This window comes from Hemibagrus wyckioides, linkage group LG27, assembly GCF_019097595.1.
Source record: "Hemibagrus wyckioides isolate EC202008001 linkage group LG27, SWU_Hwy_1.0, whole genome shotgun sequence".
NCBI lineage: Eukaryota > Metazoa > Chordata > Actinopteri > Siluriformes > Bagridae > Hemibagrus > Hemibagrus wyckioides.
Window position 1 is genome coordinate 19,125,640 of NC_080736.1, and position 21,419 is coordinate 19,147,058.

General features: G+C 42.5%; 1 protein-coding gene across 7 annotated transcripts in view; it reads right to left on the reverse strand.

The window, feature by feature from the left end:
- The window catches only part of add3a (adducin 3 (gamma) a), an 83,089-nt gene that overhangs the window by 27,682 nt on the left and 33,988 nt on the right, over window positions 1-21,419 (reverse strand). For 6 of the 7 annotated variants that reach the window (XM_058381790.1, XM_058381791.1, XM_058381788.1 and 3 more), the window contains exons 3-6: window positions 9,114-9,320; window positions 3,675-3,813; window positions 2,081-2,232; window positions 474-554 (exon numbers count right to left, since the gene is read on the reverse strand). In XM_058381790.1, coding sequence (XP_058237773.1) covers window positions 474-554; window positions 2,081-2,232; window positions 3,675-3,813; window positions 9,114-9,299 — 558 coding nt within the window. In that variant the 5' untranslated portion in view covers window positions 9,300-9,320. Of the gene's footprint in view, window positions 1-473; window positions 555-2,080; window positions 2,233-3,674; window positions 3,814-9,113; window positions 9,321-14,132; window positions 14,380-21,419 lie in introns of those variants that run through there. The other variant, XM_058381786.1, reaches the window with a different exon arrangement.

Sequence of the window (21,419 nt, forward strand, 5' to 3'; positions counted from 1 at the left end):
CAAACTGATATTAACCCACATGAATCATGCGACTTGAGAGAGTTTTTACTGTCATTTTCACCTCTGGATTTTTTAAAGAAATTTCCCCCTGGGATTAATAAAGTTCTTTGAATCTTGAATGGACAATCTGAAACATTACCAGTTTCATCAACTACAGACGGATGGTCACTAAATAAATAAATTATTATATATTAGTGTGCATGCACGTGTACACACATTTAGCCCAGGTGGCTGTCAGGACATTTGACACGACCCGGTCATTGTGAGGACCTTTCTTCCATTTGGTCCTCACAATGATAGGTCAGCGTCATGTGTCCTTACAAGCACTTGGTCCTCACAAAACAGTGGTGTTTACAGCTTTTATTTGGAAAAACAATAACAGCCAAAATATTACTTTCTGGTTTAGGGTTATGTCACCAGAAGGTCCTCACAATGGCAGAAAAACCAGCATGTGTGTGTGTGTGTTTGCATACCAGATTAGAAGCTGAAGCTTCGGCGAATGACAGTCCTCTGGGGATGATGAGAATGTGGTCCTGCTCCTTACTGACACGAACCTACACACACACACACACACACACACACACACACACACACACACACATACATACAATCTCATCTCATTTCTTCCGTCACACAGCAGCTGTGGTGTTGTTTGAATACTAAATATAGTCTGTCTTTCATTTCATTTCCTCTCGGGTAAATATAAAAATATCCCTTCGGCTTCTGGACCAATTTTTCCAAAAGCACCATAGGATCACGCGATGGAAAGGAATAAGCTGATAATCAAACTGTGATATTAACCCACATGATAACCCTTAGCATCATGGACACTCTGAAACATTACCAGTTACATCAGCTACAGACGGTTGGTCACTATTAAAATGATTTAATGTTTGATTTTAGAAAATGAAAGGACATTAATAGCACTTTCAAAATGATATTTTTTAAGCCCAATATATATATACACTGTATACCAATAAAGCATAAAGGTGTGTTAAGCATCAAACTGCAAGAATTAGAATAACATTAGGTCCCGATTCTGAAAGTCTTAAATCAAATAGAAGCTTTTTTTTTTCCCAGGGGGTCCGAGCACCAAAGTTATAGGCACCAAGCACCAAAATATTCCTGTCATGGTCTCAAACCCTGAAGGTGTATAAATAATGACAGTCGGTCAGTACCAAGTGCATGAACTCTTCACAGGGAAGAGCATCTAAATTGTTTTACTCGTTATTGTACCAAGAACTCTACAGTCTTTCAGGGACCAAGAGGTCTAAGCTCTAGAAATAGAACCAAGAACTAGAGGTAGAAAGGGGTCCAAGCACTGGAGGTAAAAAAAAAAAAAAAGGGGGTCCAAGGAGTAAAGGTAGAAAGGGGTCCAAGAACTGGAGGTAAATAGGGGTCCAAGCCCTAAAGGTAGAAAGGGGTCCAAGCACTGGAGGTAAAAAAAAAAAAAAAAAAGGGGTCCAAGGAGTAAAGGTAGAAAGAGGTCCAAGCACTGGAGGTCAAAAAAAAAGGGGGTCCAAGCAGTAAAGGTAGAAAGGGGTCCAAGAACTGGAGGTAAATAGGGGTCCAAGCCCTAAAGGTAGAAAGGGGTCCAAGCACTGGAGGTAAAAAAAAAAAAAAAAAAAAAGGGGTCCAAGGAGTAAAGGTAGAAAGGGGTCCAAGCACTGGAGGTCAAAAAAAAGGGGGGTCCAAGCAGTAAAGGTAGAAAGGGGTCCAAGAACTGGAGGTAAATAGGGGTCCAAGCCCTAAAGGTAGAAAGGGGTCCAAGAACTGGAGGTAAAAAGTCATCCAAGCCCTAAAGGTAGAAAGGGGTCCAAGCACTGGAGCTGGTAACACAAACTGACATTTTCCCTCCAAACCATCACACTATCACCACAAATGCTGAAAAATGTGTCTTAATCTGCTCTTGGCAAATAACGTTATTTTTTCCTGCCATGGAATTTTGTGAAGCAGCATCATGTTTAACCTGTAAATTTGTTGTCCTAGCTGATACTAATCTGCTAACCTGACAAGTTAATTAGCTAAATGCTGAGGAAACAATATAGCTATGAAGCTCCAGTAATAAATCAAGGCTCACCGTGATGTAGGCGTTGGAGAAGTGAGCCCAGCTGAAGAGATCGACGAGGCGGTAGAGGCTGGCCAGTTTGCATCGCGCCTGCTTCTCACCCTTCACCATGGAGCCGGAGTCGGCGCTGAAAAGATCGTTTATGGGGGACACCATGCCCAGACCTGAGGAGGCAAAATTCAGATTACATTTAAAGATTGTTACGGAAACATTTTTCTCCTTCTGTTCAACGGAAAAGTTTCTTGACCTGTGGAAGGCAACTAGTCAGCGCTCTGTTTGTGGGTGAACTCTGAGCAGCACTACGTTACTTCACTGCAAACACGCCCTTTTCCACTTCCCCTTAAAAGTACACAACGCCCAGCTGCTGATTGCAGCAAGTCATGAACTTCAGGAAGTGGGAATGGCAATGTTGTGTTTCATCATTTACATGCAGTGTGTCTGAATTAATTATAAACAAAAAACCCAAGACTCAAAAACCTCTCAACAATCCTTGGGTTTATTCGTAAACCATTTTTCAATTGATTCAACATTAAAACATAACTAAAATCTTTCCTGCTTTCACACAACACTTCAACATCTGGTTTAAAACCACTGCTAGTTCAAATCCACTGCTACCATCACCATGTTTCAGATCGATATCATTCATTAGAAAGCAGACATTCCAGCTGGTCAAACATGATGTTCTGCACTGATCTGACCTTGAACCAAACACGCTGCAGGCCTGATCAATAGCATCAACATTATGCATGCTCCACCTGAATGCTCATGACAACAGGAAACACTGGTGTAATAAGATAAACTGGTAACCTTTCCATTTGAGTCATGGCAAAATTAAATCAGCCGTTCTCGACAAACAGAAAATAATCACAACAGAGACAGAGACTGAGACAAAGAGAGAGTGAGTACGACAAAGAGTCTGAGAGAGAGAGAGAGAGAGGGAGAGAAAGCAAGAGAGACATAGAGAGAGAGACACGTACACCTCACTCATGCACAGATTATCGGCTTTTATTTTACTATTTATTTATTTGCCGGTTTATTATTTGTTTGTTGATCTTATAATTTTGTTTTCAATCCTTATCCTTCTAAATGTTTTGCCAATACATTTATTTATGCCAAGAAAGCTTATTTGAATTGAAAATGAGAGAGAGAGAGAGAGAGAGAGAGACTGTATCTCTCTCTCTGTATCTCCTCTGATAATTAGTTCTGCATTCCAGAGACATAATAAAACAAAGCTAACACACGAGGAGAGCTGGATCGAGGAAAGTTTCCCCCCCGACATCACATTTTGGGAAGTAAGAAATCTCAAAGAAGACTTAAAGTTCTATTAGCTATAATTCTAATTATTATCTGCAATAATTACTTTCCTATAAGCTCACACATCTCTAACAACAATCTTTGTTAAATAACCTGTTCTATTAAAGCACATTTATTACTAGACTTGGCTTAATGTGGGACGTCCGCCCTTGAGCCGTTACTATAGAAACGATAACATATTAGAACGTGGGATTTGTATCCATGCATCTATATGGCCATCTAACAGCGCTGTGGTATAATATGGATATGGTGCTAGGGGTGCTGCGTTAGAGCAGTGGGATGTACCACTCACTGAGGGGGGAAGTGGGGTATCCTCCGATGGAGCTGGCCATGAAGAAGTCGGCGATCTGGCGCAGGGCGAGGAGTCCAGCAGGGTTATTTCCCTTGATCATCTGTTCCTGGATCAGGCCTTCCAGCTCGTCCTTAAACGCCTGAGAGACACAAAGAGGGGATTAATGTTAACTTGGTGTTTACGATCTACCAAACTTTAATATTTACTCATCAGTCTCTACAGTGAATAACTACAACTCAATTACATGCTACATTTTTATTACAGTACCATCACAAATCATTTGCGTAATGCACCAGGCTGAAAGATCACCACCGCTTAATCGTCTACCGTGACAGGAAGTGACCGTGACGGCTCAGAAAATCAGGAACATCGAGTCGAGATAAGAGCACTAGCTAAAGATAAGAGCACTAGCTAAGAATTAGAGCACTAGCTAAAACATTACTAATGTAGGAAAGGGGGCGGGGCTTCCAGAGAGCTTAGCAGGTCAACAGCTAGGCAAGCCTTAAACGAACCCTACTTAGGGGTTTAACAGCATAAAAACCCTGTACACTAAATTCACGCCCTTTGAGTTTTCCAGAAACGGAAAACAGTCCTAAGCAGAACGTAACCTTATCGGAACAAGATTGCATTTCTCCACAGCCACGCATAGAGGAAAAGGGTCAAGGCCTCAATCTCGCACAGTTAATAATACACTGAAATGTTAAAAGCAGATTTGGAACGCAGCCAGGACCGCCGTCGTGTGTGTTGGGTGATGAGCCGCGCCGTGACGGTAATGACGGGTGTCAGGAGTGTGTTGTGACACATGGTTTCAGCCTCACGCATTATCCTGACAAGCCTCTACTGTAAACACACTCGCGCACACGCTAATGTTTTTGATGTTTGTGTACACAGTATAGCACCTGTGGAGTCTTTAGAAGTTTGTAATGAAGTAACCACCAAGCAATCACACACGCGCGCACGCACACACACCTCTTTCCTATTTCACTCAGACATGTCACAACCATCACAGTTAGCATTGCACTAAAGGAGGTCAGGAGAAAGGAAATGCTGAACAACCACCACAAACTCTGTGGTTGTTGAAACAAATTCCTTCCTTTACCTCAAAGTTATTTAAAAAAAAAAAAACAGTATAAAGTTCACACCCAGGGACACTTCATTTCAGTGGATTGGGACACGCCCACTGTTACTTTATGAGAGTTATCTGTAATGGTGTTTATGTGAAATGAAGTTTTGGGACGCGTCCAGATTTGATATTTATAATGACTGTGTTTATGTGGCCTGTCCATTGTGATTTGGGACACGCCCACAGTGGTTATAACATTATGACTGCCATGCAGTGAATAGGACGCAGTCTGAATTATTACCTGGCTACAGTACAGTAGAATTATGACTGTGAGACAGTTTGTTTGTGTTTATGACCCACGTGGCCTCGACTACCCTCTGGGAGCCATATCCCAGCATGCACTTCCCTCCGAGAATGCTGATGAAGCTGCATTAATCCCTTTTTTGCTCGTCGGAGTCGCTCCTTCAGCAACAGTCAGGACATTTGCGGGTTTTTCCTCTCAGGGGTTTGTGAATTGCTGGGATTAATTAGCGCGGCCTGAAATACTTTAGTGTTTGTGCAGTTTGTCTCTCAAACACTCAACCCAGACTGATAATTAGCTGCTAATCTGAAGCGTTCGACAGGAAACAAAACCACTGAATTGAGTGTGTGTGTGTCAGACACTAGCGTTAAACACAAGAGCTCTTACTAGAGTTAATGCCTTTACAAAGAAAACCAGAAAGGAAGAATAAAACAAAAGCGCGCAAATATCTGTTCGTTCGTTCATAAAAGCTAACATTTGTGAACTAACCGGTTATAATAATCTGCTTTATAAACCGTAAGGCACTGTGAAAAGCAGGAAGTCCCTGACGTTTATTATTCACCTCATTATGCTACAGCTAGCTTACAGGATCTCAACGCACAGGATTTCTAAGAGGAATTTTTAAAACCACATTCATAAACTTTAACAGCTAATGAAAACTAGCTTGTTAATCCCTGACAGGATAATTAAGGGTATTCTTCAAGATACAAAATTACACTTAAGTGCAAATACCAGCTTGCTAGCTAGCATCTGCAAACATGACAGGATTTTTTTTTAAAAAGCTATATTCAAAGAGGCTCAGTAGCATCAGCTAACTTACAAGAGCTAGCTGGCTAAAATAATTGACAGGATTTTTTCACATGTACAAATGAAGCAAATCAATATTGCTCGAGCTGGACAGTTCGCTAACGCGCTAATGTGACGTGATTTCTGAAAGGCTTGTTAAAGCTGTATTCATAAAGGTTCATAATCCTTCCTGATGATAGCGGTTAGCTAACTAACACAACCTTCTGAGGAGATTTTCAAAGCTATTTTTTATAAAATGATCACTGCTAAGGTTAACTAGCTGACTAAAGTGAGCAGAAAGGATCTCGGAGACGATTTTTAGAGATACGATTACAAATTGGGGCTGAATTTTATAAAGCGTTATTTACATAGCTTAGTTAGCTGGCTAGCATGAGCTAATCTGACTAGATTTCTGAAAGAAATACCAAGGCCATAATCGTATAAAAATATTCCTATTCCTTACCGCTAATGCTAGCTATCAGGGTAAATATGAGCTGACAGGATTTCTAGCAGGGTATTTCCAAGCTCCCCCCCTCCCAGTGCTAGCGGACTAGCTGGCTGACAGGATTTAAGAGTTGTTTGTCTGTTGTGTGTGTATACAACATTTGCCTTACATATGCTGATACTTTATAACGGTTCTTTTGATCGTAACATGTAAACTGAGGAAATTATTCCCCTTGCAACACCATTCTAGTTTGAGAGATTAACAGTGTGTCACAATAATTATCAGCCCTTACCATCTCGTGTGTGTGTGTGTGTGTGTTGGATACACATCCCGTTTCCCAGCGCACTCGGGCTGGGTTCAAGAAAAACACACTCCAGGCTAATTTGATTTGATTTGTTCCCTGCTGTGCAGTTTACATCACCTTAGATTAGGTAATAAGCAACGGCACCAGCTAAGCTAGACAGTTAACTAAAACACACACACACACACACACACAGTAAGACAGTGAGTTCACATGATGTTTTTTTCCATGATGCCCTACTGACGGCGCTAACCACTTTTAGCTAAAGCCGCTGGCATGTTTTTCCCCTATGAAAACTTCACGCAAATGTTAGATGTGTTTTAAAAAAAGATGGAAAGGAAAAAGTGCAAATGATCGTGTTTCATGACAATGCCTCGACATGAGCGTTCTGAAAAGACTAAAGCATCTAAAAACAATGCTACCTTCCTCCCAAGTGTAAACATGCTAGCACAAATCATTTCAAGCTAGCTGGTGAACGTGAGGCAATCCAACAGGATTTCTGTGGGCATTTTTTAAGAAATGTAGTAATGAATGGTCATAAATCTTTACCAAAAATGTTAATCACCACACAGAAAATTCCATAATATCCCTGATTTCTTTGCTACATAGCAAAATCTAACTAATTTTACTGGTTTAGTGTTAGCTTATGAGGCGTGTCGGTCATACTTTTCCTTTAGGACATAATGAAATGTCTATATTTGAGCTACAATGCTAACTCTTCCATTCCTCAGAAATTAGCAACTACGAACTGTGTCATTTATAGCTACACCGACTTCGTCATCCTGAATAAACGACATGTATTTATACAATGCGAGACCTGTACTTGTGTGTATTGTGATATATGATCGTGGGAAACATCACCTCTGACATTAATATTAGCAGCACACACACACACTCTCAACAAGCCCACACACGAAACAGGATCAGTGACAGCTGGTTGCGATACGATGACCTCATGAAAACACACAACACAACAATGCGTCAGAGTTTGCCTTCGCAGGTGTTCATTTCTTTCCCAGGCCACCGCTAAACGCACAACGTCATCTTATATTTGTGAAAGCTCCAGCTTGTCAGGTTTGCTAGGAAAGCCTGATTAGCTCAGCTAAAAAGCTGAGAAGAAGCTAATAATGAGCATTTAGTAATACTAATACTAATAGTATTAGAGTCTCTGAGAGTGCTACAGTCACAACTGTCTTTACTCTTTCCTGATAATCCTCAAGTTTCATTGCTTTTGCCTTGTTGACAAAGCTGGGTTTGGGGGTGAATAATGGGTTTTGTTGGGAGGGGAAACCCAGGGATTGGGGGGAAACAATGGATTTGTGGGAAATGATGACAATGGGTTTAGGGTAGGTGGAACAGGGATTTAGGGGACACACTGGGTTTAGGGTAGGTGGAACAGGGATTTAGGGGACACACTGGGTTTAGGGTAGGTGGAACAGGGATTTAGGGGACACACTGGGTTTAGGGTGGAGGAAACAGGGTTTTGGGGGGCACTGTGCTTAGGGTGGTGGAAACAGGGCAAGGGGGGGGCACTGGGTTGAGGGTGGTGGAGACAGGGCTTTGGGGGGAGATGATGCTGGGATTAGAGTGGTGGAAACAGGGTTTGGGGGGGGGCACTGGGTTTGGTGGGATGAACGATGGGTTTATTAGGGAGGATGGAGCTGGAGACTGGTTTTGAAACATTTTTTATTCCGTCCTGAAAGTAAAAGACTCCTCCTGAAAGCATAGACCCTTGTCTGGACCTTAACTACAACCTACAGTCTGAAACTCTGGACTATATGCAATCTACCAAACCACAGTCCAAACAAAACACACACACAACAAAAAAAATCACACTTTTATGTAACAGCAGGCTGCCTAAGAATAACCATGAACACACATTCTCTCTCACACACACACACAGTAAAACTGCTTTACACACTAAACCACAGTAGACCAGCCACCACTGCACACACTGTCATGAGACCGGCGTGTGTGTGTGTGTGTCAGTAAGATGGGTGTGGTAAACCAGGCTTGCTGAAGAAAACACTGCAGCTTAGACTCTCCCTGAAACTCATCCCCAGTAAACATGTCCAGCTGAACCATGCTCACCAAGAGCTCTGAGGGACTCGAGACTACGTCCTAAAATACTGACCGCTGCTCTGATCCATCACGCTATGTTCAAAGCAGCAGAGATTTTTACACTTTGCATCACTCAAGATCACTCTACTGTCGTGGGCGTTCATATTTCAGCTAGTTGCCATGGTTTCACTGGCACACACACACACAAAACAGGACAAATACGGAACCCACTTCGCTGTGTCTGTATTCTGCTCTGACTGCAAATCAAGCACACTGAATTACAATCAAAAGACTAAAGGGATCGTAAATATAAACACATCTTGTATGTTATTATTATTATTACTATTATTTATTTATTTGGTAACTAGTAGTGGCTTGGACGGTGCTTGAACTCTGGCTGGACAAAAAGAAGACTTCTGCAAATTTGATCTTTTCTTAGAGATCTGTGTGTGTGTGTGTGTGTGTGTGTGTGTAGGACTCACAGGACTCTGCAGGATGTGTGTGACCCTCTTCTTCTGCTCCATCATGTTGAAATCCTGCCGCAGGTCAGCGGGCATGTTCCGAGCTCGCTGGTACTCCGGATCATTCTCATTCACCCGGTCAAAATATCTCTCTTTCTGTCCTGCACTGGTGGGGGACATGACCTCCGCACTCATCTCTCCACTCATCTCCCTGCTCAGCTAAAATACCTACAGAGAGAGAGAGAGAGAGAGAGAGAGAGACGGTGAGACTGGATGGAATTTTCTAGTTTATTACTCTTTCATAAAAGAGAAAATGAAGCTGGAAAGATGACTTGGCCTTTAAGATGACTTATTTGGCAATCAGACCTCATCAGACTACACACACACACACACCTCCATCAGACTACACACACACACACCTCCATCAGACTACACACACACACACACCTCCATCAGACTACACACACACACACACCTCCATCAGACTACACACACACACACACACCTCCATCAGACTACACACACACACACACCTCCATCAGACTACACACACACACACACCTCCATCAGACTACACACACACACACACCTCCATCAGACTACACACACACACACACCTCCATCAGACTACACACACTTTCCTGACTGAACAGGAGCATTCCTATGGAGAGGCACACACAGACAGATAAAGAGACAGATAGAGGGAGACAGGACAGTGTTGGTAACCAGAAACTTTTTTTCTTCCACGTTCTTTGCCTCACTAAATGTTTCAGTGATCTCTCTCTCTCTCTCTCTCTCTCACACACACTCCATTACCAGAGCTCTTCTGCCTTTCTGTAGGTGTATAAAGGTGAAGCATTGCTTTAGCGGAGAGAGAGAGAGAGAGAGAGAGAGAGAGAGAGAGACAGACGCAGAGAGACAGACAGACGCAGAGAGTGAGAGAGAGAACTGATTTGTCATTATATTTCTGCCATGAGAGAGAGAGAGAGACAGACAGACGCAGAGAGAGAGAGAGAGAACTGATTTGTCATTATATTTCTGCCATGAGAGAGAGAGAGAGACAGACAGACGCAGAGAGAGAGAGAGAGAGAGAGAGAGCGAGAGCGCTGATTTGTCATTATTTCTACAGTCTCTATTATATAAGCAGGTCTGTTTGTTTTGAATTTGAAGTAAATACAATATTCAGAGTAAGAGTTGTGTTTATGACGAAACGTTATACAATGTTTACTACAAGCTACTACTAGTTTCATCACATCCTCCAAAACAAACTGTAAAAAAAACACGCTTGTGTAGTCCATCATGTAGAAATATCATGATTAGTGTTTGGGCTTCGCTGTAAGAGGGGGGAAGCTCCGCCCATTTCATCACACCAATAAAACCATAAGCTTCGCCCATTTTCAGCATACTAATGAAAATCTAAACTCCGCCTCCTCTTCATCTGCTACTATGGCAATGTAAAGTTTTGTACAACACAAATTAGTAATTGCTCTTTTAAACCGCTTATTAACGCCACTATAACACACACACACACACACAGAGAATGGCTGATTGAGACGAAAGCGCTAAACGTTTTGTCGTAGCATCTGCAGAAGTAAAAAGCTGATTAAACAAATCCCCGTGTTAAATCCTTGCACACGGCTCACTGACTGACCTGCAGAGCTGCAGGATGACCGAGTTTATCTTGTTGTCATGGTGACGCAGCACAAATGGATTCCAACAACAACAAAAGCATGTGCCAATGACACACACACACCAACTCACAGAGACAGACACACACCAAACCACACACACACACCAACTCAAACACACACAAGCACACTCGGATCAACCCACACACACACACATCCCAACCGACACCCCCCCCAACCAACACACACACACACACGGACCAACCCACAAACACACCAACTGACACGCATATCCCAACCGACACCCCCCCCAACCAACACACACACCAATTCTTAGACACACACAAGCACACTCAGATCAACCCACAGACACCCCCCCCAAACCTACACACACACACACAATGATGTTCATGCGTCAGTTCTTCTGCCATTCAGCTAATAAAAAACGCCACACACCACTACTATCACAGTGAACCCCAACACAACCTGACACTAAACAACTTTTTAAATTCTGTTTATTTGTGTATTAAATCTTGCGCACAACTCTGCCCCGAGACGAGGAAAGACGTGACGCTGACTCAATACAGATGCCTGATGCTCACTGTTTTTTTTTTTTATTTTGCCGCAAAACCACTGCGTTTATGAAGACTGAAGGAACTCCTACATCAGCAAATGACAAAGTTAAGGAAAAGTGGAGTGTGTTATGCAACACAACACATTTCCTGCGAAACACCATCACTGAGGGAGGGAGGGAGGGAGGGAGGGAGAGATAGAGTGTGTGTGAGAGAGAGAGTTAAAGAGACTACTGGGAGTTACAACAGCTGCACAGTCTCCAGATACAGTCCATTATTCTCTCTCTCTCTCTCTCACACACACACACACACAGGTTGCATGACACGGGCTGTTACTGTGCTGACTTCTGGGAAACAAATGCAGGGGATCCGACGTTACACACACACACAAACAGAGAGAGGGGGACAGGACAGGACACCCGCTGGATGATGGTGCAGAGTCACAAGACACACACACACACAGCGTCCGGTTCAATCAATGCACCATTGTGTGATCAGGGCTACCCAGGGACAGGATTTATCCAGTCATCTACTGTCTCACTCACTCACACACACTCACTCAGGCTGAAATACAGTTCCATTTGCTGTTTTACTCCAAGCTCGCTCTCTCTCTCTCACACACACACTTTTTATTCTCTCGATAAAGACCTAACGAGCCGTATCTAAGAGTTCACTAAACACCAGACGAGATGGCGATGCCGAACACAGACCTCCACAGAACAACAAAACATTAAACCTGACGTGATGATCTCACACCTCCGCCCCCACACACACACAGCGTCGCTAGGTGCTAGGACTCAGCAGCACACAGACAGGTTATTATATAATAACTGGAGACACAGACCAGCGTTCTATAGACATGCACGTTTTTATAAGACGTGATCATAAACCACTTCGCTGTTATAATAATCTGCATTTCCTAAAGGATTCCCAGACAGAGGGACGGATTTCAGCAGAATCCATTGGGAATTTGGCCGGATGGCCAAAACACAGACAGAGAAAAGCCTCCTAAAACACAGACTCGGTGAGGTGAAGCCCAACGCTGGATTGCAGAAGCCTGTGATTGGCCATTAAATAAATCCAGAGTTCTACAGAATGTTACACGAGCGTTGGGCGCGTCCCAAATCAGGGTATCCTATACCACTGTGCACTTCAAGCATATAAAGGATGCACGTATTCGAAAGTGAGGAATGTCGGACACTTCATGTACTCAATGCCTGCATCTTAGCGCTCGTAGAGGGAAAAGGGGTGGGGCTACCAGGCTCTGGGTGGGAATTGCAGCTTGCTGACTGATGCTGTGATCACAATTTTCACAATCTTACACACAGATCACGGAGCCTGTTACAGAATTCTTCAGATTTTATTGGAGGTAGCCGGTGTGTGTCTCCAGTCCACAGGAGAGAGGACAGAATACTGTGGGTTAAGAGTTGTGATGTCATGTCTGGTGTTGAAAGACTTGAAACAGCCAATCGTGTTCGAGATGCGCTTGGATCCGACCGCTTAGCCAGGTCAAGATGGAGAACAGTGAAGAGTTTTTTTCTCTCGAGTGCTGCTAGGGTGAAGAGATGTCATGTGGTGATGAGTTAAGTTGTCTTTATTTGTCACATATACATTACTGGACAGTGAAGTTCTTTCTTCGCCCATCCCATCCTTGGTGGCTGGGGTCAGAGCACAGGGTCAGCCATGCTCAAGGGCCCAACGGTGGCAGCTTGGTGGTGCCGGGGCTTTAACGCTGATCTTCCGATCAACAACCCACAGCCTTAACCACTCGAGCTACCACCACACCTTCATAAAAGCGCCCATGATCAGTCTGAGAGCGCGACGTCGCTACATCCAACAACCTGTAAAAACGTTCTGGAAATTCACGTGACTGCTCAACTCACACACACATTAATGATACCACATTTGCTTCGAATTGTAGGGCAAGGGGGCGGGACAGAGACACACTAGAAAGCGTTTCATTGGACGATTGTGAGACTAGTACAAGAAAGATCTCTTTCTAAATATATGATCATGTTAGTGGCCAGAACGCTAAGCGAGCTCTGATGTGAGGAGCACTTTAAATCTGCCCCTCACACTTCTGCCCAGCAGGAGGCTCAGTCTAGGTGTTACAGCTGAACCTCCTTTAATCCTCATCTTTACTGTCCTCCTTTCCTTTTCCATGCACTTCACTGGCGGTTACAGTTTACTGACGGAAACAGGAGACGTGAGACTCAGTCACGTAAAGCGGGAACATGCACGCGAGTAAACAAATGCGTCACGTGCACAGCGTGCTTGAGGTTATGGCGCTTGACGACGTACGAATGGAGTTTGCTCGGACAAAACCTGATACTCACAATAACACACTGGTTTGTTATCACCCCCTTTTTGTCAGTCAAGCTTAGTTTTGTTCCCCTTGGGGCTTGGGGTGAGGGGTTGTGTGTGTGTGCGTGCGCGCGCGCGGTCGCCCCTCCTGCGGATTCCGCGTGCGTCCCGCCCATCTAGCAGAGAGACATTCTCTTTCTTTCTTTTAAAAAAGAAAAACTATTAATAGCAAAGTGGAGGTTGAGTTGCAGCTCCACACCCTGCCAACAATACCGGGAAAGAACAATGCAGGAGTCACAATGGGCCATCTATATCTGTAGCTGCACGCGGGAAAAAAACTGCAACCGAACAACACATACATACTCACACGCACGTGCACAATGAAGCAAAGCAAACAAACGGTCAAAAAAAGGAAAGCGCGGGCGTGCACGCATGTGTATAGATCTTTAGGGTTGTGTAAATCGAGCTGTTCGTGCACAAACGAACGTGTAACGGCGTGCGCGAGCTCCGGTAAAGGGGGACAAGAACTGACTCACCTATGTGATGTGTTGTCCCCTTAGTATCTCGCTTTCAAAAAAAATAGACTGTCTTAAGCATGCATGTCCTTCTTTCCCAGCATGCAATGCGCCTCTAGGGTTCACTCCCGCCGGTCATCCTCGCGACTTCTCTTCACGCGCGCCGCCCGAACACTCAGTAACTAGAGCTGCGCGCGAGCTCGCTGCCGGCGCTTGTGTATGTAACAGTGAATTCGTGTGTGTGTGCGCGCACTAGCGCGAGTGAGAATCCGCTGAGCTGCGCGAGGAGCTAAAGGCTGCACGTGACCTGCTAACCCGACCCATTTCCTTTGAGCGCGCGGCCTCGCGCTGACCAATCAGAGCACGAGACTGCTCGCGGGACAGCCCCAGTGTGTCAGAGAGAGTAAAATTAAAGGTCACTAGTTGTGTTAGTGTGTGTGTGCGCGCGCGCGCGTTCGAGTGGTATTAAAGGTCAATATTTACTACTTTGTGTGTGAGTTTAATTTCTAATCTTCTAGTTGCAGCTTGCAATCAGACATCTACAGTAAATCTCTCTCTCTCTCTCTCTCTCTCTCTCTCTCACACACACACTGCAGTTGGATTTTATTCAATTGCTGACACACGAGTCTCATTACTTTTCCTGACAAAACCCTGATGAATTCTCGACTCTGATTGGTCAGAAAGTGTTGATGTATTTTCTAGGAAAGCAGCCCTGACAATAATGCCGGTTGTAAGACAAATCACGTGCAGGGAAGAAGTCTCCAGTGTCAGTCGGTAGAGTTCTCCCACAGGAGAGAGGAGTTCAACACCTCCTGCTTTCTCACATAAACTGCATTTCATTTTTATCTCGTTAACTTCAAGAGACATGTCTACATGTCTGTCTGTCTGTCTATCTACATGTCTGTCTGTCTGTCTATCTACATGTCTGTCTGTCTGTCTATCTACATGTCTGTCTGTCTGTCTGTCTATCTGTCTGTCTGTCTATCTACATGTCTGTCTACATGTCTGTCTGTCTGTCTGTCTACCTACATGTCTGTCTGTCTGTCTGTCTATATACATGTCTGTCTGTCTGTCTGTATGTCTGTGTCTGTCTATCTACATGTATGTCTGTCTGTCTGTCTATCTACATGTCTGTCTGTCTGTCTGTCTATCTACATGTATGTCTGTCTGTCTGTCTATCTACATGTATGTCTGTCTGTCTATCTACATGTCTGTCTGTCTGTCTATCTACATGTCTGTCTGTCTGTCTGTCTATCTACATGTCTGTCTGTCTGTCTGTCTGTATGTCTGTGTCTGTCTATCTACATGTATGTCTGTCTGTCTGTCTATCTACATGTATGTCTGTCTGTCTGTCTATCTACATGTATGTCTGTCTGTCTGTCTGTCTATCTACATGTATGTCTGTCTGTCTGTCTATCTACATGTATGTCTGTCTGTCTGTCTGTCTATCTACATGTATGTCTGTCTGTCTGTCTGTCTATCTACATGTATGTCTGTCTGTCTGTCTATCTACATGTATGTCTGTCTGTCTGTCTATCTACATGTATGTCTGTCTGTCTGTCTATCTACATGTATGTCTGTCTGTCTATCTACATGTATGTCTGTCTGTCTGTCTACATGTATGTCTGTCTGTCTGTCTATCTACATGTATGTCTGTCTGTCTGTCTATCTACATGTATGTCTGTCTGTCTATCTACATGTATGTCTGTCTGTCTGTCTATCTACATGTATGTCTGTCTGTCTGTCTATCTACATGTATGTCTGTCTGTCTGTCTATCTACATGTATGTCTGTCTGTCTGTCTATCTACATGTATGTATGTCTGTCTGTCTATCTACATGTATGTATGTATGTATGTATGTATGTCTGTCTGTCTGTCTGTCTATCTACATGTATGTCTGTCTGTCTGTCTGTCTATGTAGCTAAATCAGCAATAAAAGTGAAGTGACAACTTCACTAAAGTAAATCTTGCAGCTTCAAATTCTTAGCTAGCAAAATCAGACGATGCTAAGCGAATCAGAGTGTGATTTTTTTTAGCCTTATGGATTGTTTTCTCAGCGACTCCACACCACGGCTGAGGAAAACGTTGCTACTCCTGACACTTTGGTATTGCCTCTGCTCTCACGGCACCGCTTATTTTCTAGTTAGAACGCTCGAAATCTACAGCTATCGTGCTAGCTAGCTAAATATTTAGCCCCGTTATTATGTTGTAGCTACGATCTGTGTTTTAGTGTCACCTAGTTACTGTTAATAAAAATGGTTGGGTTTAAAGATTAAAGCTTGGGGTGTGTGTTACTTATCTACTAGATAGATAGATAGATAGATAGATAGATAGATAGATAGATAGATAGATAGATAGATAGATAGATAGATAGATAGATAGATAGATAGATAGATAAACAGAAGGATCAGGGTGTCAGTGACTCAGCTAGAAAAAAAGTAGGACACTGAAGTAGTATCTCTCTCTCCCTCTCTCCCTCTCTCTCATGACCAACACTGCCGTCCATAAACGGCGCTCTTCCCATCCTCCTCCTCCTCCTCTTTCTCTTCTCATTCGTCGTCTTCGTTTTTTCTTTTCCGTTTATTACTAATCCCTTGTCTCTTTCTGTCTTCAATTGAAGAGAAACTTGTCATGTTTTAACAAACCTGGACACTGGAGATGTTTGTTTATCTTATAGATATTTATCTCTTCTTAAGATTTTATACGATCGTTCGTCCGAGTGCCCGTGGACGAGCTGTTACTATAGCGATAACGACGACGTGTAAATATGAGTTGAGGCTGATCATTACTTCAGACTATAAAAGCAAAACATCGGACACCAGAAAACGTCCGTTCCTTCAAACGCTTCCCGGTCCACTCGTTAAGTGGCGTGTAATCCGTCTGAATTGGGACGAAATAAAAGGTAATGTTTAACCTGGAGCGCCAGAGGACTTCCTCAAACTGAACAATACACACACTGTCCAGCGAGTTGAGCTTTCTCACACACACACACACACCTCAGAGCGAACATGAACCTGGATATTAGATGACCTAATGTGGGAAAGGTGCGTGTGTGTGTCTTTTTCCCCCCTCACATACACACACACACAATAAGAATGCCTAGTTATATTGCTGTCAATCACAATCTTTCTTTTGCTTTGAACTGCTTTTTCATGCACTAAGCCTTGCCCACACTTGGTTACTGTTGCCATGCTGTCGAGTAGTGAAGCCGCCTACCATAAGATGTAGCCCTAATAGATGATAGACAGACATTCTGAATCGACAAGAGGGTCAAATAACAAAGAAGAAGAATCATATCCGACTCACAGAACAGGACGATTCACTCTCTGTAACTAGGACAATTAAATAAAACCTTTTGCATTCACCAAATCATAATTTGTTGTTGTTGTTGTTGTTCTTCGCTTGGATGTGATGCGACAAGCCTCCACAACAACTCCCAAATTAACAGCTGCATCACTGACACTGATTTAAGAGACTGAATGAGGAATTGCAGCACTAACATCGCTGACAGGCTGCAGCGGTGGTTTTGTGGTCGCGGTTTTTGTCAGCGCTCGGAAGCTCGCGTTGATGCCGTAGCCAAACCAGAAAAGCCTTTTAACTGCGTCCTGAATCTGTAGTGCTGAACACACACACACACACACACACACACACACGCACGCGTCCTTAGCTAAACTCTCCGCTGTGAATTAAGGCATCACCGAGCTTCGCTTAACAATCACAGCATTCAAGGAGGCATATAGAACCCACTGCCTGGCACTTAAAGCTGCAGTCTGCAACCTGTAAAAGCATTTCTGGCCCTGAATTAATTCTTTCATTTTCAAAGAAACCTTTGAGAAACCAGGATTTCTAATAATCGCCCTCGCATCAGATTTGGTTAGTTTCTTGAGTTCCGACTTTAAATGGAAGTTTTTCTGGCCCTGAAATTGCAGTATTTTGATTTGTGAGCAATTATGTTGTCACAATTAAAATAAATAAATAAATAAATAAATAAATAAATAAAAATAAGCATGTGTGTCTGTGCCTGTCGCCTTCTTACACGTCAGTGCTCCACCCCTACTGCCACGCCCACGTTTTCTTATGTGAAGCGACGCACACCATCAGGACAAAAAGTGCATAAAATTAAATTTTAATTTAAATTGTATGTGAATTTCACGGCCATACCAGACTGTAGTTTTTTTTTTTTTTTTTTCATTTTTAAAAAATGTCCAAGAAAAAACAAACAAACAAAAAAAATGCATAACTTGTTTTATTTTTTTATTCAAAATAAATTATTGCTTAAACTTCCCCCTACATAATAATAATAATAATAATAATAATAATAAAATTTAAAATAAATGTTTAATTATTTATTTTTTAACCTTTGTGCTTTTTCCTTTGTTAAAAAAATATTAAAATAAAATTTATATTAATTAATTCGATATATATTCACAATTCAATAATATTCTAAATGTTGCATTAAAAAAAAATCTCAGTGTTTACATTTAACTAAAATCTGAATTTAAATTTAAAAAAAAAAAATCTTTTTGTTTTAAATGCTGAACAAAAATCTAAACTCTTCCTTTTTCTTTTCTTTTTTTGTAAATGCTTTAAATAAAATTTCCTAATCTCTGCTTTTTTCTACATGCTAAATAATGAATGAATAATAAAATCTTTTCATGGTCAGGTAAATGAAATATTGCACATGGCAGAAGCTAGTTGCCTTTAAACAAACAGGATGAGGTGTTTTGTTTTGACATTAGTTTAAAAAAAAAAAAAAAAAAAAAAACGAATAAATGGTACAAGTTGACTCGCATCTTTAGCAAAAAAAAACAAACAAACAAACAAACAAACAAAACACATCCCAACGGTTTGTCCTTGTTAACAATATGTATTTTTTTATACTGTGCCCTGGTCACAGTGGAAAGGGTGAGATTTCCTGTCAATCGGGTCATCTTTCCTGTTCGGGTGGGGAAAATAAAAAAAAAAAAGAAAAGAAAAGAGCCAAAGGTGAAGCTGACATACGGTCTCCACCAAGCTGCTCTGCTGATAACCAGGAGATGAAAAAGATACTTTAAAAAACAAAGTCCCATTGCGTTTCAGTTCCCGTTTTTTTTCTTCCACAGCATGTGCTTTGTTTACTAGTGAACAGTTAAGAACACCTGCGGTCAGTGAACACACCCTTCCTTAAAACTTTGGCTTAAACACACTTTAGTTCTCTCACATATGACTCTGGAACAGCGTGAAAGTGAAATATTTGTCGTTTTCGGTGTGTTTATCGGCTAGTGTTGTATTATTTTGGCTAGCCGCGAGAGTTCCTTTACGCATCCATAAACTTGCAGTCGCTCTGAAATCACTCTAAACAGCTGGTCTGTGTGTCGTAAAAAACCCCGCCTCGCGTCTCTGAACCCTGAGGCCCTGGGGTCAAGTTCAAGAGCTCGATCCTGTTCGCCACACAAGTGAGGTGAATTGGAAAACGTTAACCTTTTGAACCCCGGTCTCCTGTCGCAGGTGGTTTAAAGGCAGCGTCTCTATTTGCGTAACGCAGCCCCAGGAGACTTCAACTCGTCTGTATGGGGATGGAACGACAGGCCGAACGACCAAGCGAGAGCACGGCAGCGCTCGATTTTGGATCGGCTGCAAGCTTGAAAAATTCTCTCCTCCTTATTGGACGCAGCATTTTAATTCAAAATGAATGGGACACTTCCTTCACTCAGGACGTCCTGCACCTCAGGTATTTATTCCTAACAACCCGGTTTCACTACCGATGCTGAGTGTGTGTGTGTGTGTGTGGAAATGACTTGCAGTAAAAGGAAACATATGTGCTGGCGTTTAGTTCCATCTCCTCGGTAACCAGAGATAACGCGGCGACAGCGGAGCTGCGCGTGTTTTCCGAAGACGGGTCACTCCGAGTGTATCTGCGTGTGAAACAGCGCTGTCGCGGTCTTACTTCATCCACACGCTTCCCGTGTTTACACAGACTTTCGCAAGCCGTTTTCGCAGAACACCTCACAGCTCTTGGCGCACGCTTGAAATGTTGTTAAAGGTCACCACGCAGGTCACGACCCCGGCGCATTAGCATGCAGAGGATTAGAGAGGAAAGTGTAAAATCAATCAGCTGTTACAAAAGGCGGGTTAAAATCTGCAAGTTGTCCGTTTCCTCTCTCTCTCTCTCTCTCTCTCTCTCTCTCGCTTTAGCTCTCTCAATCTTTCACTTTAATCTCAGTTCCCCTCCTTCTTGCTCCAAAGACTCAAAGAGCAGCGAGCTTTGAAAAGGTCGCAACTTTGGCAGCGTCTCCGTCGCTTTTTTAACTCAAATCTCTTCGGGAGGTTGAAGCGGGGAGCGATTGTTTAATGGCTTTAATGGATTTAAACCACTCCGTTGTTCCTCGATTGACGGCTGCCGCTGGTTATGTCTTCACGCACTCCAGCAGTGGTTTTTTGTTCTTTCATCCTTCTGGCCTCTTTCTTTTTGTTTAGCAAAGATTCAAAGAAGGAGAAGATGATATCTGAGAAACAGGAAATCACTCCATATGTGCCGTATCAATTGCAGTCTGCAGGCCACAGCACATTATGACATGCTCGGGCCCACACACACACACCCGCGCACACACACACACACCCGCGGGAATGTAAAAAGATTTCATACATACTAAATTTTTGCATCCTAAACATAAGCCATAATCGTACTAGTAGTAATTGTATGTACTGAATCAAATACAAATACATCTCTACTAACTTTATGCTCTTGACCTATAGTAACCTCACCTACATTCTGGTAGCTTTACATTCAAAGTAGTAGCAATAATAGTAAAAAGTACTGAATAATTTTAAGTACTGAAAAAGTGTAGCAACCTTGCAGACAATGAAACACAAACAAAAACAAAAAGGTAGTAGCACTCATCTAAAAAGCTTACTTGGTTGACTTCTTCCATGATTTTTTTTTTTTTGTACTAAAAGTAATTTTATCAACAAACAGCATAAATACCAACAATACATTAGTTCACATGCAAACTGGTAAACATTTTAAATACTTTTATTTACATCCTTACTATATGCCCCCAGTATAGAGCAGTAGAAGAGCAGCAGCTGTAAGAATACTAACCTAAAAGTAGTAGCACAAAAAAATATTCCAGATTTAATACCCACACTAATCTTATAAAATTAAAAGTAATCCTTTAGGACAAGTTAAAAGTTAACAGGTAAAACTAATAAAACTTGCATTACAGTAGCATTGCACACCATATAGTACTGATAACTTTAGAGTAGCACTGAATACTAAAACGAAAATCAGTAGTACTTAAGTAGTAGAAATAATTTATTTGTACGGAA